Raw genomic sequence first — 14583 nt, 5'->3', positions numbered from 1 at the left:
ACGTGGGAACGGCGGGAGCGGGCCGGGTCGCGCCGCGATGACGGTGACGAATCTGCCGCCTCGAATCACAGACCCCGCTGCCACCGCCCGGCCCCGCCTCAGCCCGACCCCCCGCGCCCCCCTCACCCTTTCGGTCCTCCCGGTCCCTCCGGACCCCTCCTTCCCCCAGGTCACCCCAATTTTCAAGGTCCTCCCGATTCCCCCGGCCCGGCTACACGCCGCCCGGTACCTTCGGCTCCCTAGCCACCCCCGCCCCACCGGTCCTCCCGTCCCCCTTGCTCTCCCCGCTCCCCCTGGCCCAGCACGGCAGCAGACCCGGTTGAGCAGTTTATTTACAGTCGGTAACGCAGTAGACACCCGCCTGCCCTCCGCCCCGGCACCCCCGGCGGCGGGAGCCCCGGCCGTGCGGCAGGGCGTGAGGCAGGCCGGGTTAGCAGAGCCGGAGGAGCGGGCACAGGCAGGAGCGGGGTGCAGGCAGGAATGGGGCGCAGGCAGGAGCAGGGCGAGGCCGCTGCCCCAAGGAGCAGCGGGGCTGGGCAGGCACTCAGGGTCAGCCTTCCCCTGGGGCAGAGGCCAGGCTGCTCTCAGGAACACGCACACCGCGGCACACACCGTGTTCCTCCCGGCTGGCCCTGCCCGCACTGCCACGGTCCAGGGGCAGTCCCGACTTGCTGCTGGACATCGGGCAGGAGGAACGGGCAGCAGAGGATGTCCAGCCCTGTGGTCTCACTGCCAGAACCGGGTCCCAGCCCTGTTTTGACCAACCATAACAGCTGATTATCTCCCTAAAGGGGCCACATCTCCATGGTTAAGCCCTGGTCACTGGCAGAAAAAAGGTGACATATCCTCGCCCCACCAGTCAGTCCCATGGCTCGGGGTAGAGCTACTCGGGATCTGCCCGGCGAGGCTTGATGTCACGGGTCTTCATGTAAGAGAGCAGCTGCTCAGGGATCTCAGCTAGCACGTCCTTGGCCAGGCGGGCCATGCTCAGCACCTGGTTGCCTGAGTCGTCCACGTAATCCCGAAATGGCACAAACTTTGAGGGCAAAAAGTTTGCAGTCAGTTTGGAAACTCTATTGCTGTGGGGTTCAGCAAGGGGGACTGAGCATCTCTCACCCGCAGCAGGTCTGGATTCAATGCCAGACTTACCTGTACAATGTCCCTCTCAGCATACCGTCCCCGGGAAGACAACCGTACCTCATCACCGTCCAGCTCCTCCATGGCTGGGGGTGACAGCTGGTGTCACCAAGCCTCGGTGGGATGAACACCGGGGATGGAAACACCAGCCCTTTGGATGTCTTTGGCATCCCAGAGGAAGGGACAATGTTTCCATCCGTCTTCCCCGGTGTCCCCAAGTCCCAACTCACCCTCAAACTCAGCTGGACCTACTCCCACGATGATGATGGACATGGGCAGGGAGGAAGCCTGTGGAGCAGAGGCAGGGTGTCAGCCAGGACAGTGTCCATGTGAGATGAACTCAGAGCAACAAGGGTGCACTCACAGTGACAATGGCTTCCTTGGTCTGCAGCATGTCAGAGATGACACCATCAGTGATGATGAGGAGGACGTGGTACTGTGAGCCATCGGTCACCTGGGCGGCTATCCTATGGGGAAAAGGGATGGGGGCCCTCAAGCACCCCACTGGTGTGGGGCAGTCGACCCTGCTGTGGGACAGATGGCATTTGGGGATGGCAAAGGGGACAGCGCGCCAGTGCTCACCCAGCCACCTGGTTGATGACGGGAGCAAAGTTGGTAGGACCATAGAGCTGGACGGTGCGCAGGCTTTGGAGGTAGGACTCCAACACGCCTTCAATGCCGGCACAGCTGGGGTTATCCACATTGTTGTTCTGGGGGACAGAGATGGGGCACTTGGAGGGGGACCACAGCCCCTGCTGTCCCCCAGGCTGTGGGATGCTGGGGCAGAATGTTGCCAGGGTGCTTCCCCTCCCCACCAAGCTGCTGTGGGCACCCCCAAGACCAGCTTTGCCCCACAGCCAGGGGATCTGGGTTCACTCTCAGCCCCGTCCCACAGGGAGGACACACCAGAGGAAACTGGTGGGAGATCTTGCCGTCAGGTGGGACTTTGGCACCAAAGCCGTAGGCAGGGAAGAGCTTGTCGCTGTCGTAGTCCTGGATGATTTCCCCCACTGCCTTCAGTGCCAGGGCATAGGCGCTCAGCTGGTAGGGGCTCGCGTAGTGCAGTGAGGTGGGCTGGGATGGCAACCCTGCGGCATAGTGCCCGTCACACCCGCCCCATGGCCAGACCCAGGGTGATGGGGACCCCCCAGACACCAGGTGCACTCACCATTGGAGGCCGTGAAGTCAATGGCAACAGTGAAATTCAGCTGTGTCCTTAAGGGGGAGAGTGAAGGAGGCTGCCGGCCCCACAGCACAGGGACACCATCTTCCAGCCCCACAGTGCTGGAGTTTCCCTGCCCAGACCCATTGCCTCGGCTCCCCTTCCCCAGCCAGCACCCCACAGCCCCATGCCACCGTTCTGCATCTACCTCCCAGCCCCACCGCTCCCTTGTCACCCCCAGGCTGAACCTTCACTGTCACCACTGTCCTTGCCCCGAGACTCTCAGCCATGGGAGATCTCGAGGAGCCGGGGGGCTCCCAGCCCCCCACTCACCCGCCCCGTATGTAGTCAACGAAGGTGAACTCAGACTCAACAGAGAAGGAGAGCAGTGTCACCTGTGGGCACTGGGGATCAGATCTGGAGCCCCCTGAACCTGGCACACACAGCAGGTGGAGCCATACCAGCCCCTGGAAGGCAGGAGGCCCAGGAACTCCCCAGCCCCACTCACAGTGCCAGAATTCACATATTTCTTCTTCTTGCATTTTTTCCTGGGATTCAGCACCTGCAGATACAGGGGTGAGTCAGTCCTAGCGTGGAGTGCACCCTGCCCTCACCCTGCCCCACCACCCTACCTCATACACTGTGAACTGACTCTGTGCTCGAGAGAGCTCCCGGTAGCTGGTGGCAAATTCCCCAATGAAGTCATGGCTGCAGGAGGAACACAGGGTCAGTACAGCCAGGCACCTGGCTGAGAGGTGCCCTGGGAAGCTTCAGCAGCACCCTGGTGTGTAAGAATTTAGTGCAATACAACACTGGTGTCCCTTCCCTCACCTCCCATCACGGTCCCAGTCGTACACATCTATCTTCACCGTCCTGAAAGTGAAGGCATGTAGGGTAAGCCATCAGCCAGGCTGGCACAGCCCCTCCAGCCCCTGATTTGGGGACACCCAGGCCCACAGCCCAACCCACAGTGAGCACCCTACCCACCACCTTCCAGCAGAGCCGCCCTGCCTGCCCAGTCTGCGGCTCTGCCAGGAGGGAGCGGGAAATTTGGGTCATGGTGGGGGCCCTGGAAAGGAGGGGGATGCCTTTATGTAATTTGGGTTGCAAAAGAGAAAAAAACCCAATCAGGAGCCAATTCTGAGCTGCCTGCCGCTGCGAGGCCAAGCCCACCAAGCACTGCTCACACCCTGCTCTGGCCCCACGGCTGCCCGTGTCCCTGTCCCGTCCCCGTTCCTGTACCGGTCGTAGTCGCCGTTGCAGAGGGCACGCACGGGGATGGTGAAGGGCTGCCACACCGGGTTCAGTGTGTTCTTCACCACCTCTGTCTTATGGCAGATAGTAAAGCTGGGGGGACAAGGCAGGGTTGGGCCATGCTGTCTGGTGACGTTGGCACCCTGTTTGCCCCAGTGGGTCCCTGTGCTCACGTGCCATCCTCATTGCTACGATAGAAGACGAGGAAAGGATCGGATTTTCCAAAGAAGTCCTTCTTATCCAGCTTGTTGGCACACAGCTGCATTGTGACGATGTCCTGGGGACAGGGACTGTCACTGCCAGCCACCTCCTCAGTCCTGGCACCAGCAGCTGCTCTGCTGAGGGACCATCAGCCCTCTCCACCCTGCAGCCTGTACACGGGTACTCACCCGGCAGTTGCTCAGTTCCTCAGCCAGCAGCAAGATAGTCCCACACCGCTTCCCTGGGACACCCCTGGAACCAGAGGCACACAGTCAGCTTGGGGACAAGGAGGACAGTTCAGGGACAAGAGAAGAGGTCAGGGTTGGGGCTTCTGTCCCACAGCTCCTGGTGCTTGGCAGTGTGATCAGAATCCCCAGCACAGGACATGCAGGGAGGGTTCCAGTGGAGCAGCTGGTGGAGATACAGGGTAGGACCCTCCCACCTCACCTCACCTCACCACAGGGTGTGACTCACGTTAGGGGTCTCTCCAGACGTCCCCGTTGGGACCCAATCACCTCGCCCAGTGCCACAAATGCCTGCCCCAGGAAGTCCTGTGCCCCAAAGGAAGCACTATGAGACCATGGAGGGCGGTTGCCCCAGTCCCCTACCACCCACACCCACCACTTTCTCTCCCAATGCACCCATGGGACCTGCCACCAACTTGACTCTGGGCCACCCCATTTCCTGAAGCTACACTGTGACCCAGGACCTATTGTTCCTCCCCAGGACTACCCCAGGTGCCCACTCCATGTGCCTTACACTCATTCTGTGCCCCTCGGGCCAACCCACATCCCTGGACCCATCCTGTGTTGCTCCCCCAAACTGCCCTCCATACCCTGACCTGTCCTGAACCCCTTGGGCCACCCTAGACCCATCTTACCCCTCAAAAGCCAACCCTATGGAGTGTCCTGGCCCCATCTTGCCCCACCAGGCACTCCCAGGTTCAGTGTTCCCAGGGCAGAGCAGGGGCAGGTGTGTGGCAGACACCTACCTTCTGCCAGTCCCCATGGGGCATGGAGAGATGGAGAGCAGGTTAGGGCCTGCCGAGGGGCACTTGTCCCCCCCGACAGCACCCACACAGGGCACAGCCTCGGGGTGTCCCCCCGGCGCAGGCTGTGCTCACCTGCTTTAAAACGGAGCAGCTCTTGGAGTCCACATTGTAGCTAGTGTGAGAGAGCAGAGCCCTGAGCTGGTGCCTGCAGGGATGCTCCAGCACACAATCCCGCTTCCCCGCCCACCCGTGCTATTCGACACTGTATTCTTATTTATTATCCTTATTTATTACTGACTCGGTGCTTTGTTCCACCCTCAGCGGGGCCAAGCCCTTCCCTGGCCCCCCTACTCACACATCGAAGCGCAGGTTTTGCTTCTCCTCGAAGTAGTAGTCGAGGACGAACTTGCGGACAAAGTCGGGGTTCAGGGTGTTGTCGATCACCTCGGTGCGTCCGAACTGCAGGGAGAGGGGTGAGGGCGGCCCCCCCAGGACCCGTCCCCATCGCAGCTGCCTCGGCGCTAATCCCGGTGGGGGATTAGCGCTGCTGGCGGGGCCGGATCATTAGCGTGGACGGGGAGGGATCATTAGCGCGGACACGGGTGGCCATATGGGCCCGTTTAACCCAGCCGGGGATTAGCCAGGAGAGGGGGCCACGCTCACCTCCTTCCACTCGCTGCTCCCCGAGACCTGCACAAAGAGGACGACCACTGCGGAGAGAGGAGCAGAGCCAGGCTGCCGTGCCGTGTCTGTGCCATGCCATACTCCCTGCCCGGCTCTGCCACCCACCTGGGTCGGACTTGGAGAAGGTGTCCAGGTCCAGCAGGTTCCTGGGGGAAGAGCCAGGCGTGAGCCAACCTGAGTGCCATCCACCTGGCCCAGCAACGGGTCCCCATGTCCATCCCCCTGATCACAGGTCAGCACCATGCCAGAAGGCCGTGCTGGCACCTATGGATAAGAGCATCAGCATTCCCAAGGAGACACGCTGGCTCCCTCTGCAAGGTTCGGTGGGGCAGCAGAGCAAGCGGCGAGCAGCGTCTCCAGCGCTGATGATGATTGAACATGACAGGGAACCCATTTACAGGATGAAACCTTCCCCGGTGCCGCCGGCGCCGGCTGAGTGCCCGCCGCGCCCCGGCAGCAGGAGCTGGGCTAATGGCAGGGTGCAGAAGTGAGAAGAAAGGAGACACTTGGAGCAGGGGCTGAGCAGCCAGTGGGCATCCCCCGACACACCTACCGGCAGAGCGATTGATCGTCGTCCTGTGCGCGGTGTGACACCGGGAAGTGCCGGGGGATGCTACCGGCTCTGCTGGGATACTTCCCACACCCCCGGGGTGGCAGCACAGGGTGGGCTGGGGCACGGCGGGGGCTGCGGGGCTAAGCCAGCTGCCCTGGCCCCAGCACGCAGGGGAGAGACCCCACCCTGGTCTGGGCTGGGTCCTCGGGCTGCGAAGCCGAAGGCTGCCCTGGGTTGCGTCCAGGTGTGAGCCCCGGACCCTGCCTGGAGCTGCCCGGTCCTGTGGACCCACAGTCCCTCTGCCTGCTGTGAGGGAAGCTGGCAGCGGGGGCCAGGGCTCAGCCGCGGGGAGGCACAACAGCCCCCGGCCCGGCCCAGAGTTTGCATAGCTCGGGGATGTGCTGGAGGCACCCACCCTGGTCGGGGCACTCCGTGCCACAGGACCCACGGCACGGGGACGCTTCCCCGCGGCAGGACGCTGTGCCTGTCCCTGCGAGCGGGACCCCCGGCCGCAAGCAGCGGTGCCTCCGACGGGCTATATTTAGCCGCGGGCAGAGCGGCTCAGCCGCCGCCGCTTGATCGGCGGACCCTGGCCAGAAGCTGGGGCACGGAGCAGCCCCTCTCCTGCAGCCCCCATCCCGCTGCCACGTTCCCGGTCCCTCTGCTTTGCACCGAGCTCGCAGCCAGCGCCGGCACCCCGCGTCCCACCAGATCACCCACCTCCCACAAGCATCGCCCCGCGAGCGGCCGTCCCGTGCCCCAGCCGCGGGTGAGGGCATCGGGTCGCTTCACGCAGCCGTGCCCGGTGACAGCATCCCGTGGGACCCCAGGTAGGGGACGGGACGGGCAGCAGCAGGGCAGAGGGACGCTGGGCATACGCCCTGGCACCGAGAGCTACCCGGGGAGAGAGGAGGACGCGCAGCTCCCAACGCCTTGAGCCAGGGGCTGCGCGGCGGGCAGCGGGACGCAGCGAGCAGCCCCGCCGCGCATCCCGGTGCGTTTCGCACCCACCCGTCTCCACGGACTAGCCGCCGCCCTCCCGCTCCCTCGCCCGGCTCCCGGCTCACCGGCAGGACACGGTGAGCTCCACCTTGGTGCCCGGCACGCTGCCGGCCGCCGGTTCCAGCGCTCCCGGAGCCGCCATCCCCGCCCGGGCGCCGCCGATGCTCCGCGCCGCCTCCTCCCGCGCCGCCGAGGAGGCGCGCCCGGGGGCGGGTACGGCACGGGCACGGCTCGGCTCAGCACAGGCACGGCTCGGCCCAGCTCGGGCAGGACGGCCCTGCCGGCAGCGGTGGCACCGACCCGGGCACCAGGGGGTTCAGCTCCCGGGACTCGGCTCCACCGGAACGTCCCGCCCGCGATTCCCAGTCAGGGGCACAGCGGGCTCAGCCCCATTCCCGCCCCGCCGGGGGCTTCCTCCCGGGCTCGGTTCGGTGCTATTTCGGTGCCGACGCTCGCGAAGAGTGGGCCGGGCTATCTATAGTGAGCGGCTCCCCCGCGCCGCCCCCGCGGCCCCCGCCCGCAGCCCAGAGAGGAGGCAGGAGAGGGCACAGCTCGGGTCATTTACTGCAGAGACTCGCCGAAGACCCCGCACCCCACAGCCCCAGGCAGGGGGGGCCGGCGGGCGCTGGGTGCAGCAGGTGCCCGCACCACGGAGAGGGTCCCAGGACTCTGCTGGGGGACGTGCCAGCCCCAGTTTTCCAGGCAGTGGTCTGGGAACGCCGTGTTCAGAGGGTGCTGCTGCCTCTCAGTCCCACGCCCCGCACAAACTGCTCGAGGAGGCCACCGATGGCCCCAGAGGGGCTGGGGGGCACGGCCTTTAGGCCGATGGTCCGGCTGTAGCTTGCCAGAAAGGCAGAGCGCACTTCCTCCAGACGACACTCACGGTCACTCGGTGACACCAGTCTAGGAGAGAGAAGGGGAGGTCAGTGACTGCAGCCATCGCTCTCCACATCCCAGCTCTCACTCCTGACACAGGGCTGTGCTGCTCCACGGGCTGCAGTGGCTAAGGCAGTGCAAGGCAAAAAGGCTCTGTCCACAGCGCTGGTGACAGCTGGTGCCACTGCCTCCTCATCCAACCCACGGAGCCAGCTGCAGCCTCAGTCTCCTGCTCCCCACGGGGTTTCCTCCTTCACACACCCCACTGTCCCCTGTTTCTCCCACCACCATAGTGTTCATAAGGCTGCAGTTCATAAACAAAGTGGCTGCTCACATCAGTCCCTATGCCAGCTCCCTCCCCTCCTCACACAGATGAAGCCTGTCCACATTTGCTGTGCCTGGACAGTTGCTTCCTACCTATCTGCAACCATCCCTCACTTCCACCAGCCCCAGCCTCGCGTGCCTGTGCCAGCAGAGACAGCTCTGTGGAAGGGGAATGAGAAGGAGCAGACAAGGTGACAAAAGCCCCAAGGAACACTTCAGCCATAGGAAGAGGAGAGTTGAGCAGCGCTTTACTTCTGCTCCCCAGCATGGCTGCTCTCTGCAAACAGGAGCAGAGTAGGGCATGACTTCCCACGGGACCTGCTCTCCTCTCCTGCTGATCCACACACCTGGTTAGGGGCAGGGGGAAAACAGCAGAAGGAAGGCAAGACTAGCCCAGGGAGCAGGGGAAAGCAAGACTGGGGCCCAGAGACAGCTGTTCCCACCTCTCCAGCCTCAAACGATCCTTGCTGTGGTGACTCTGCGACAAGCCAGTGGTTCCCAGAGAGATTAAGACATTCCTCAAAGGTCACTCCAAGGGCACAGTGCGAACCTTCCCCATAAAAAATTCTCTTTAATCTGCCAGCGCCTGGGCTGGCTATAAATTGGCACAGCTCATTTGAATGGAAGTGTTAACCACCCACAGCCAACAGCTTCGGTCCGGAAACAGCAGCAAGAGGATATGGTGGGAGGCCTATAAACAGCAAGCGATGCTGAGGCAGCCAACCAGGCCGCTGTTTACTGTGTCTGATAATAAAGAGAAGCCAGAGGGCAAAAAAAGGCAACAACATATCTAAACACATTAGCGATGCTTTTTGGCAACCTAATTAGGACGTGGAGCTCGCAAACCTGCTAGCATTTAAAATAAACTCCGTGAAGGCAGGACTTACTTGCACCCGAGTGCAGCGATCTCAGATGTCACGCGCAGAGGTAAGCGAGGGCGTGCAGCAGTGAGGTCCCGTGGCTCGTGGCTCTCGCACCTCTTTACAAGGCAGATTTTGTATTTGGGTTTTTCGGTTTGTTTCGTGGAGCGAGACACTCCAAGGCACAGGGTCAAGCAGCCAGCCACTGCTCCACACCAAGCCCTGCAGACTGGCGGCAGCATTTCACCCTGAGCTGCTCACCGCGGAGGCAGGTCGCACTTCCCTGCCAAATCCACGGCACTCTGCCCCGCTACACTTCCTACAGCCTGCCCGCTTGCCTGCAGCTTGGGGTGCGGGATGAGAGGAGGCTGTCAAAGCCCCAGCTCAAAGGAAGCCCTGACAAGCCCCACACAAGCACAAGAAGTAGGCTGTGAAAAGCATACCTTCATCGAGCTGCTGCCAGTGAAGATGCAAAGTGGGAACTTAAATGGAATTAAAAGAAAAAAAAAAAAAAACATACTGTGTCGGGCTGCAAAAACTGGGATAAAACCACAATGGAGTCCTGAGCAAACAAGGCTGATGCAGAACAGAGAGAGGGTAGAGGCTCTGGGTTAAGCTCGACACGACACCACTGGGAACTCTTCATCCCTTCAGTGCAGTGCCTGGTCCTGGCACCTTCAGTTGAGCAGTCCCCAGCCCTCAAGCAACCCACAGCTTTAGTGAATAGCTGAACAGGGCAGAGCACCCACAGGAGAAGCACCACTACTGTTCTCTTCCTTTTGAATCCACTTCTCCAAGCAGTCACTTTCCAAACTGCATAAGCCTAAGGCCTATCAACTTTGATTCATGTTTCTCTACTGAATTCCCTATTCTGACATTAGATACAACTCCAAGGGCAGCAACAACTTGCTGGTGATCAGCAGTGACCAAGCACAGCCAGGCTCAGGACACAGTAAAGCAGTCACTATTCAATGCCCATCCTTCAGTCCCTTCTCCCTTGCCCATCTCCAAAATACTGCAGGAACAGCTCAGTGTGTCCTCAGGAAAGGAGAAGAACAAATCCTGGCCAGGCCATGTCCAACATCTCTTGCAATGTTTTGATCTGTCAATTCATGGATCTTGTAGCTTCACTGTAACTTGAAGGCAGCTGCTCTGCTCTGTTCAGCAGCACAGCACGCAGCCACACGAGACACAGAGCCAGGGCAGGCAGCTGTCTCACAGGACACACGGGTTTTCATGTCGCCTGCCCTCAGCCTCCAAAGCACGTACTCAGATCTCAGTAAGGGACTGAGCATCTGGCAGCACAGCTCTAGCATTGCTCGCTAGCAGCAGCCCCTGATCTGCCATTTCAGTTTCTTGATGAAGAGCTTGCAGCCTGAAGGCACAAACCAAGGCTCTCCTCTAACAGCAATTAAAGCGCATCTCCAGTCTTGCAAGCTTCCAGAGGTGGATTTCTATTTGGGGAGGAACATTTGCCTCCCAGCCATTTCACATGGCAGGACACAAGGTCTCTGTGGCTCTGCACCGGCCAGGCACAGCACCTGAAAATGACACTGCACAAGCCCAGACAAAATTTGGGTTACAGAAGGAAAGTCCTTCTCTTACTCCAGCAAGGATCTGACCCCAGTGGGGAGATGTAGGTGAGCAAAATCGAAAAGCAAGAAATCTGGGTTACCAGTCCTGTCCTGACAAGCATGAATCCTCAACTGCACTCAATTATACCCAAATTCAGCATCTTCGAGGAAGAGAGAAAAACCTCTTCTTCCTACAGAAAGCAAAGAACTTCCCCATCATTAGGCAGAGAAAGTGCCATTTTCTTTCCGTGTTCAGCATAAGCAAAGAGTGCTCAGGGACTGAGTTTGTGGATAGAAACCATCGAGGCAGAGAAGGTGGAACAGTTTGTTATGGGCTCCCAGGCTTCTCCGAAAGTGCCAGAGTGATAAAGTTGCAGCGCTCGCAGGCAGCCAAGAGACCCAAGGAGAGATCCTGCATTTAAGACACTTACAGGCAAGTGTTAGAGAACTCATCCGGGAAGCTGCAAGGGAGAGAGGCGTCCGCGCTCAGGCTTGCCTGCTCCCGAATACTGCCACACCCTGTCACCATCTGCCAGCTGCCAAAGTCTGTGGAAACGGAAGATCCAGGCAGAGAATGATCGGCCGATCTGGGGCAGAGAGAGAGGGAGACGGCGCCATCAGTCAGAGCATTCAGCCACAAGCTTCTCACTGCTGCTGCTGCTGCTGCTGCCAGGGACCTGCCGGGCGCGCAGCCAGCACCGCCCGTGCCAGCGCTGTGACACGCGGGGACCAGGGCGCAACATGCAGCTCGAGCTGGGCCCCAGACCAAGCCTTTCCTTTGAAAGTGAAGGGAGAGCCAAGCTGGCTGGGGCCAACAAAGCAGCAGGAGCACACCAGGAGCTGGACAGGAGAGAGCCAGCACAAAGCAGATGGCCATGCAGAACTGAGAAACCCATTAGTGAGATGGAACAGCATATCCTGCCCTGAGTCCTTCACAGCTGTGAAAGCTGTGCTGTACAAGGGACATTCCCCTGTTGCTTGTTGTAGCTGTTAGCACATCCCAGGGCAGCAGGGCAAATCAAGGTTGTGACTTGGTTAGTGCTGGGAAAGACTTAGAGATCATTGCTCTGGCAGCAGTTAGAAAGCAGATCATTCCTGAGACATTACCACCAGATCTGAACAGAGCCAAGGCTCAAGGCATACCCAGGACACCTACCCCCTTCATTTCTGTATTAAAGAACAGACTGTGCCAGAAAGCAGGTGACAAAACATCTTCAGGACAGGCTAAATAGCCAAGGAAGAATAATTGTTTGATGTATGCAATCTCCCACCAGGAAAGAAAGAAGCATGAAACACGGCAAGTGAATCTGAGGAGTCCCTCCAAAATCTCAGAGAAGAGGGCACAATCACTTGAGACAAAGCCAGAGCTCTTGGCTTCCAAGGGAGCAAGCAATTATTAAGCCTTGCTGCACAGCAGAGTGTACATAGCTGGAAGCACAGCCTGTGGCAGAGCTGCTCAATTACACACTACCACGATCTTCTGGATAATTTATCTGAGTTCTGCTGGGCAGAGAGCAGTGCTCCAGCTCTGCTGGGCCAGGTACTTGCACGCTGTCTTCACAGCTAAGAATAGCAGTGGCGCACTGCAGCTGCTCCCCAAGGGACCAAGAGAACAGCCACAAAGACAGGCTCTCCCACAGCAAGAAGGACCTGAGCTAGACTGGAAAGCAAGAGTGGGAAGAGATGCACAGCAGGAAATCTATTTGCAACCTCCATCTCATTCCAGGCCTGCCATTTAATTAGTCTGATCAATACAGCCAAGTTTGAGCAGTGTGAAATGTCCTGAGCTGGCTGTACAAGTATCAGCTTCCCACCATGGCTGCAAGTCTGAGGGTAACACTCCTGTGGGGCAGCTCAGGCTCTGAAAGGACATGACAGCAGAAATCAGGGAGAGCAGAGCTTCACCTGTCTCACACAGATCTTGCTCTCTGGCTGCTCAGTGAACTGAGGAGTGAGGGTCAGAGCATTGGGAGAAGCCTGTATTGCTTTTCCTGGGGTACATAATACCTGAGTAAGAATGAGGGCACTTCACTGAAAGCAAAGCCAAGCACATACTGTTAGAAACACCTTCAGGAGATCAGACAGGGATAACCTTCCCTGGAAAGCAAGGAATTTGTAAGGGAAGGGGAGCTGCTGTTCAGTGACATCTACCTCTCTCCACGCCTTTGGAAGATAAAGTGGAGGGAGTCAGTGTGAAGGAGAGCAGGCAGAGTGTTTGAGCCCACAGCACTGTGCCACGATGGAATCACAGTGGGAACAGTGCAGGATGCCAGGGAGAAGCATGGAGGAATGCTGCTTCATTGCAGAGTGAAGAGGAAGATGTCACCTCCCTGAGAGCACAGCACAGCCAGACAGGAAAAACAGGAGTGTCACACATGGTGACACAAAACTGAGCTAAAGGAGTAAAGAGATCTGTAGGCAATAGGCTTGGGCTGAAAGTAGGCAGAGACAGAATGGCTGATAAAAGCACAGTGTATCTCCTGCAAGACTGACTTGGTGACTCTCTAGTCCTCCAGCCCTTCCTGGGGTCCCCAACCCTGTCAAGCAGCTGTGCAAACTTAGAAAGGTTTCATCTAATGCAACAACACTGGGGTCTAAGAGTTCAAGGCAGTCAATTCTGTGTCTTGCCTCCAGGCAGCAGAATAAACACTTGTCAATTCATTGAATAAACTGATTGACTCTGTAATGAGTCTAAGTAATTTCTTTCCTGGCCCAGAGAGCTGAGCCTGGCCAGCAGAGGTAAGATGCTGTGGCAAACCTTCCCCTCTATTCCCAAAGCCTTCTCAAGGGAGGCTCCTGAGGAAATGTCACAATCAATAAGCATCTTGAACAGCCTCAAGAGACAGCAGGGACTAAGCCTGGGAAGACACAGCATGGGAAATTTTGTATTCTCACTGCAATGGCAGCAGAGCTTCTTAAAAGCTGAGCTTGGCTTGACACCAAGACTAGATGTCTGGGGTGACTGCACCCCAATGCAATCCAGTCAATGCCAGAGGTGAAAGTCTCCCTGTAATTTCTACCCTGAATATTTCTTGTAAAGCCTTACTGCAGAGCCCCAAAACAGCTTCAGTGAGGCCCTGGGAACAAGCTGGAACTGCCAGGACACCAGAAGCAGTTCCCAAGTCTGTAAGAACAGCATGCCTGCAATACATGACAGCCATGCCAGAGGCTGGCCAGGAGTGAGGGCAGCACAGAGTGCTGGGAAGCAGCCGGACAGCAGCAGAGCTGACATGGTTAGAGGAGATGAGATACAGCCAATCTTCAAGTTGCTGTCTCTGCCACAGACATCTAATGGCAGACAGAAAAAGAATCAAAGTGAGCTTCACACACCCACCTCTTCAGGTCCACGAGTGGGAAGAAACTCCCTCAAAAGTGCAAGATTAACTAAATTAGATTAGCAAAACAGAGATGAGCTGCAAGCTGTTCCTTCACACAAGAAGGGACCTCTCGCAGGCCATAAACTGGCAGCTCCTAACCTGGAATGGTTCCTTTAATTAGGTCAGTGCTTTCCATGCAACATGCAGCACAAGACAGTATTTCAGAGCACATGGACACTCACTTGCCTGCCAGAAAAGAGTCAATACTGGAGGCAGAGCAACAGTCAGGGATCCTTCTCTTTCTTAATACGTAACTGAGATGAGTGCCAAGTGCCAACAGCTAGGCTCCATCCTGCCCCTGCTGCTCCTGCTCACCTGACGTATTTCCACACACCTAGGACTATTTGGGAAGCAGCTCATTTGCCAGCATATGCTCTTGCCTCAATCTGAAGCATTAAGTAGGTTCTGTATGTACAGGCAGACTGTGGCAACCTGGAGTAAAGGGCAGCCCTTCCCACCTTTGCGTGGGCAATATTGGCAAGGAGTATGGCACCTTGCCAAGCACTGCAAATCCTGGCTGAATCCCAGACAGTTATCTACAGGCTGGGATAGTGCCCCAGCAGCCTGTTCTCTGTGAGCACCATTTCT

General features: G+C 58.5%; 2 protein-coding genes across 4 annotated transcripts in view; both read right to left on the bottom strand.

Annotated features, from left to right (window-relative positions):
- Window positions 1-334: 334 nt before the first annotated feature.
- Window positions 335-5802, bottom strand: CPNE9 (copine family member 9). Of its 2 annotated transcripts, XM_058813229.1 has the most exons (18): window positions 5535-5802; window positions 5409-5455; window positions 5101-5204; window positions 4229-4305; window positions 3943-4006; window positions 3727-3830; window positions 3542-3646; window positions 3131-3172; window positions 2932-3007; window positions 2808-2861; window positions 2633-2694; window positions 2306-2352; window positions 2044-2225; window positions 1720-1847; window positions 1502-1604; window positions 1368-1425; window positions 1150-1223; window positions 335-1036 (listed from the first exon to the last, which is right to left on the bottom strand). In XM_058813229.1, the coding sequence occupies exons 1-18, from the start codon at window positions 5645-5647 to the stop codon at window positions 884-886; spliced, it is 1593 nt and encodes a 530-aa protein (XP_058669212.1). In that variant the 5' UTR covers window positions 5648-5802; the 3' UTR covers window positions 335-883. The 2 variants fall into 2 exon arrangements, with proteins under 2 accessions (XP_058669212.1, XP_058669213.1); XM_058813230.1 differs by lacking the exons at window positions 5101-5204; window positions 5409-5455; window positions 5535-5802 and adding an exon at window positions 4746-4917.
- A 1742-nt stretch (window positions 5803-7544) lies between these two features.
- Window positions 7545-14583, bottom strand: part of MTMR14 (myotubularin related protein 14) — a 30753-nt gene continuing 23714 nt past the window's right edge. Inside the window, exons 18-19 of one of the 2 annotated variants that reach the window (XM_058813227.1) lie at window positions 11050-11205; window positions 7545-7887 (exon numbers count right to left, since the gene is read on the bottom strand). In XM_058813227.1, coding sequence (XP_058669210.1) covers window positions 7710-7887; window positions 11050-11205 — 334 coding nt within the window. In that variant the 3' untranslated portion in view covers window positions 7545-7709. The remainder of the gene's footprint in view (window positions 7888-11049; window positions 11206-14583) is intronic. The other variant, XM_058813228.1, reaches the window with a different exon arrangement.

Source organism: Ammospiza caudacuta, chromosome 12 (assembly GCF_027887145.1).
Source record: "Ammospiza caudacuta isolate bAmmCau1 chromosome 12, bAmmCau1.pri, whole genome shotgun sequence".
In the NCBI taxonomy this organism is placed as follows: domain Eukaryota; kingdom Metazoa; phylum Chordata; class Aves; order Passeriformes; family Passerellidae; genus Ammospiza; species Ammospiza caudacuta.
This window is presented reverse-complemented; position numbering and strand designations above follow the sequence as displayed.

Coding starts and splice junctions, on each gene's coding strand:
- CPNE9 (XM_058813229.1), bottom strand. CDS start 5,647: ATGGACATGGGGACCCGTTGCTGGGCCAGGTGGATGGCACTCAGGTTG. Junction 4,306..5,100: donor CAAAACCTGCGCTTCGATGT/GTGAGTAGGGGG, acceptor TTTGGGGCACAG/GACTTCCTGGGGCAGGCATT. Junction 3,008..3,130: donor GACTGGGACCGTGATGGGAG/GTGAGGGAAGGG, acceptor TTCCTCCTGCAG/CCATGACTTCATTGGGGAAT.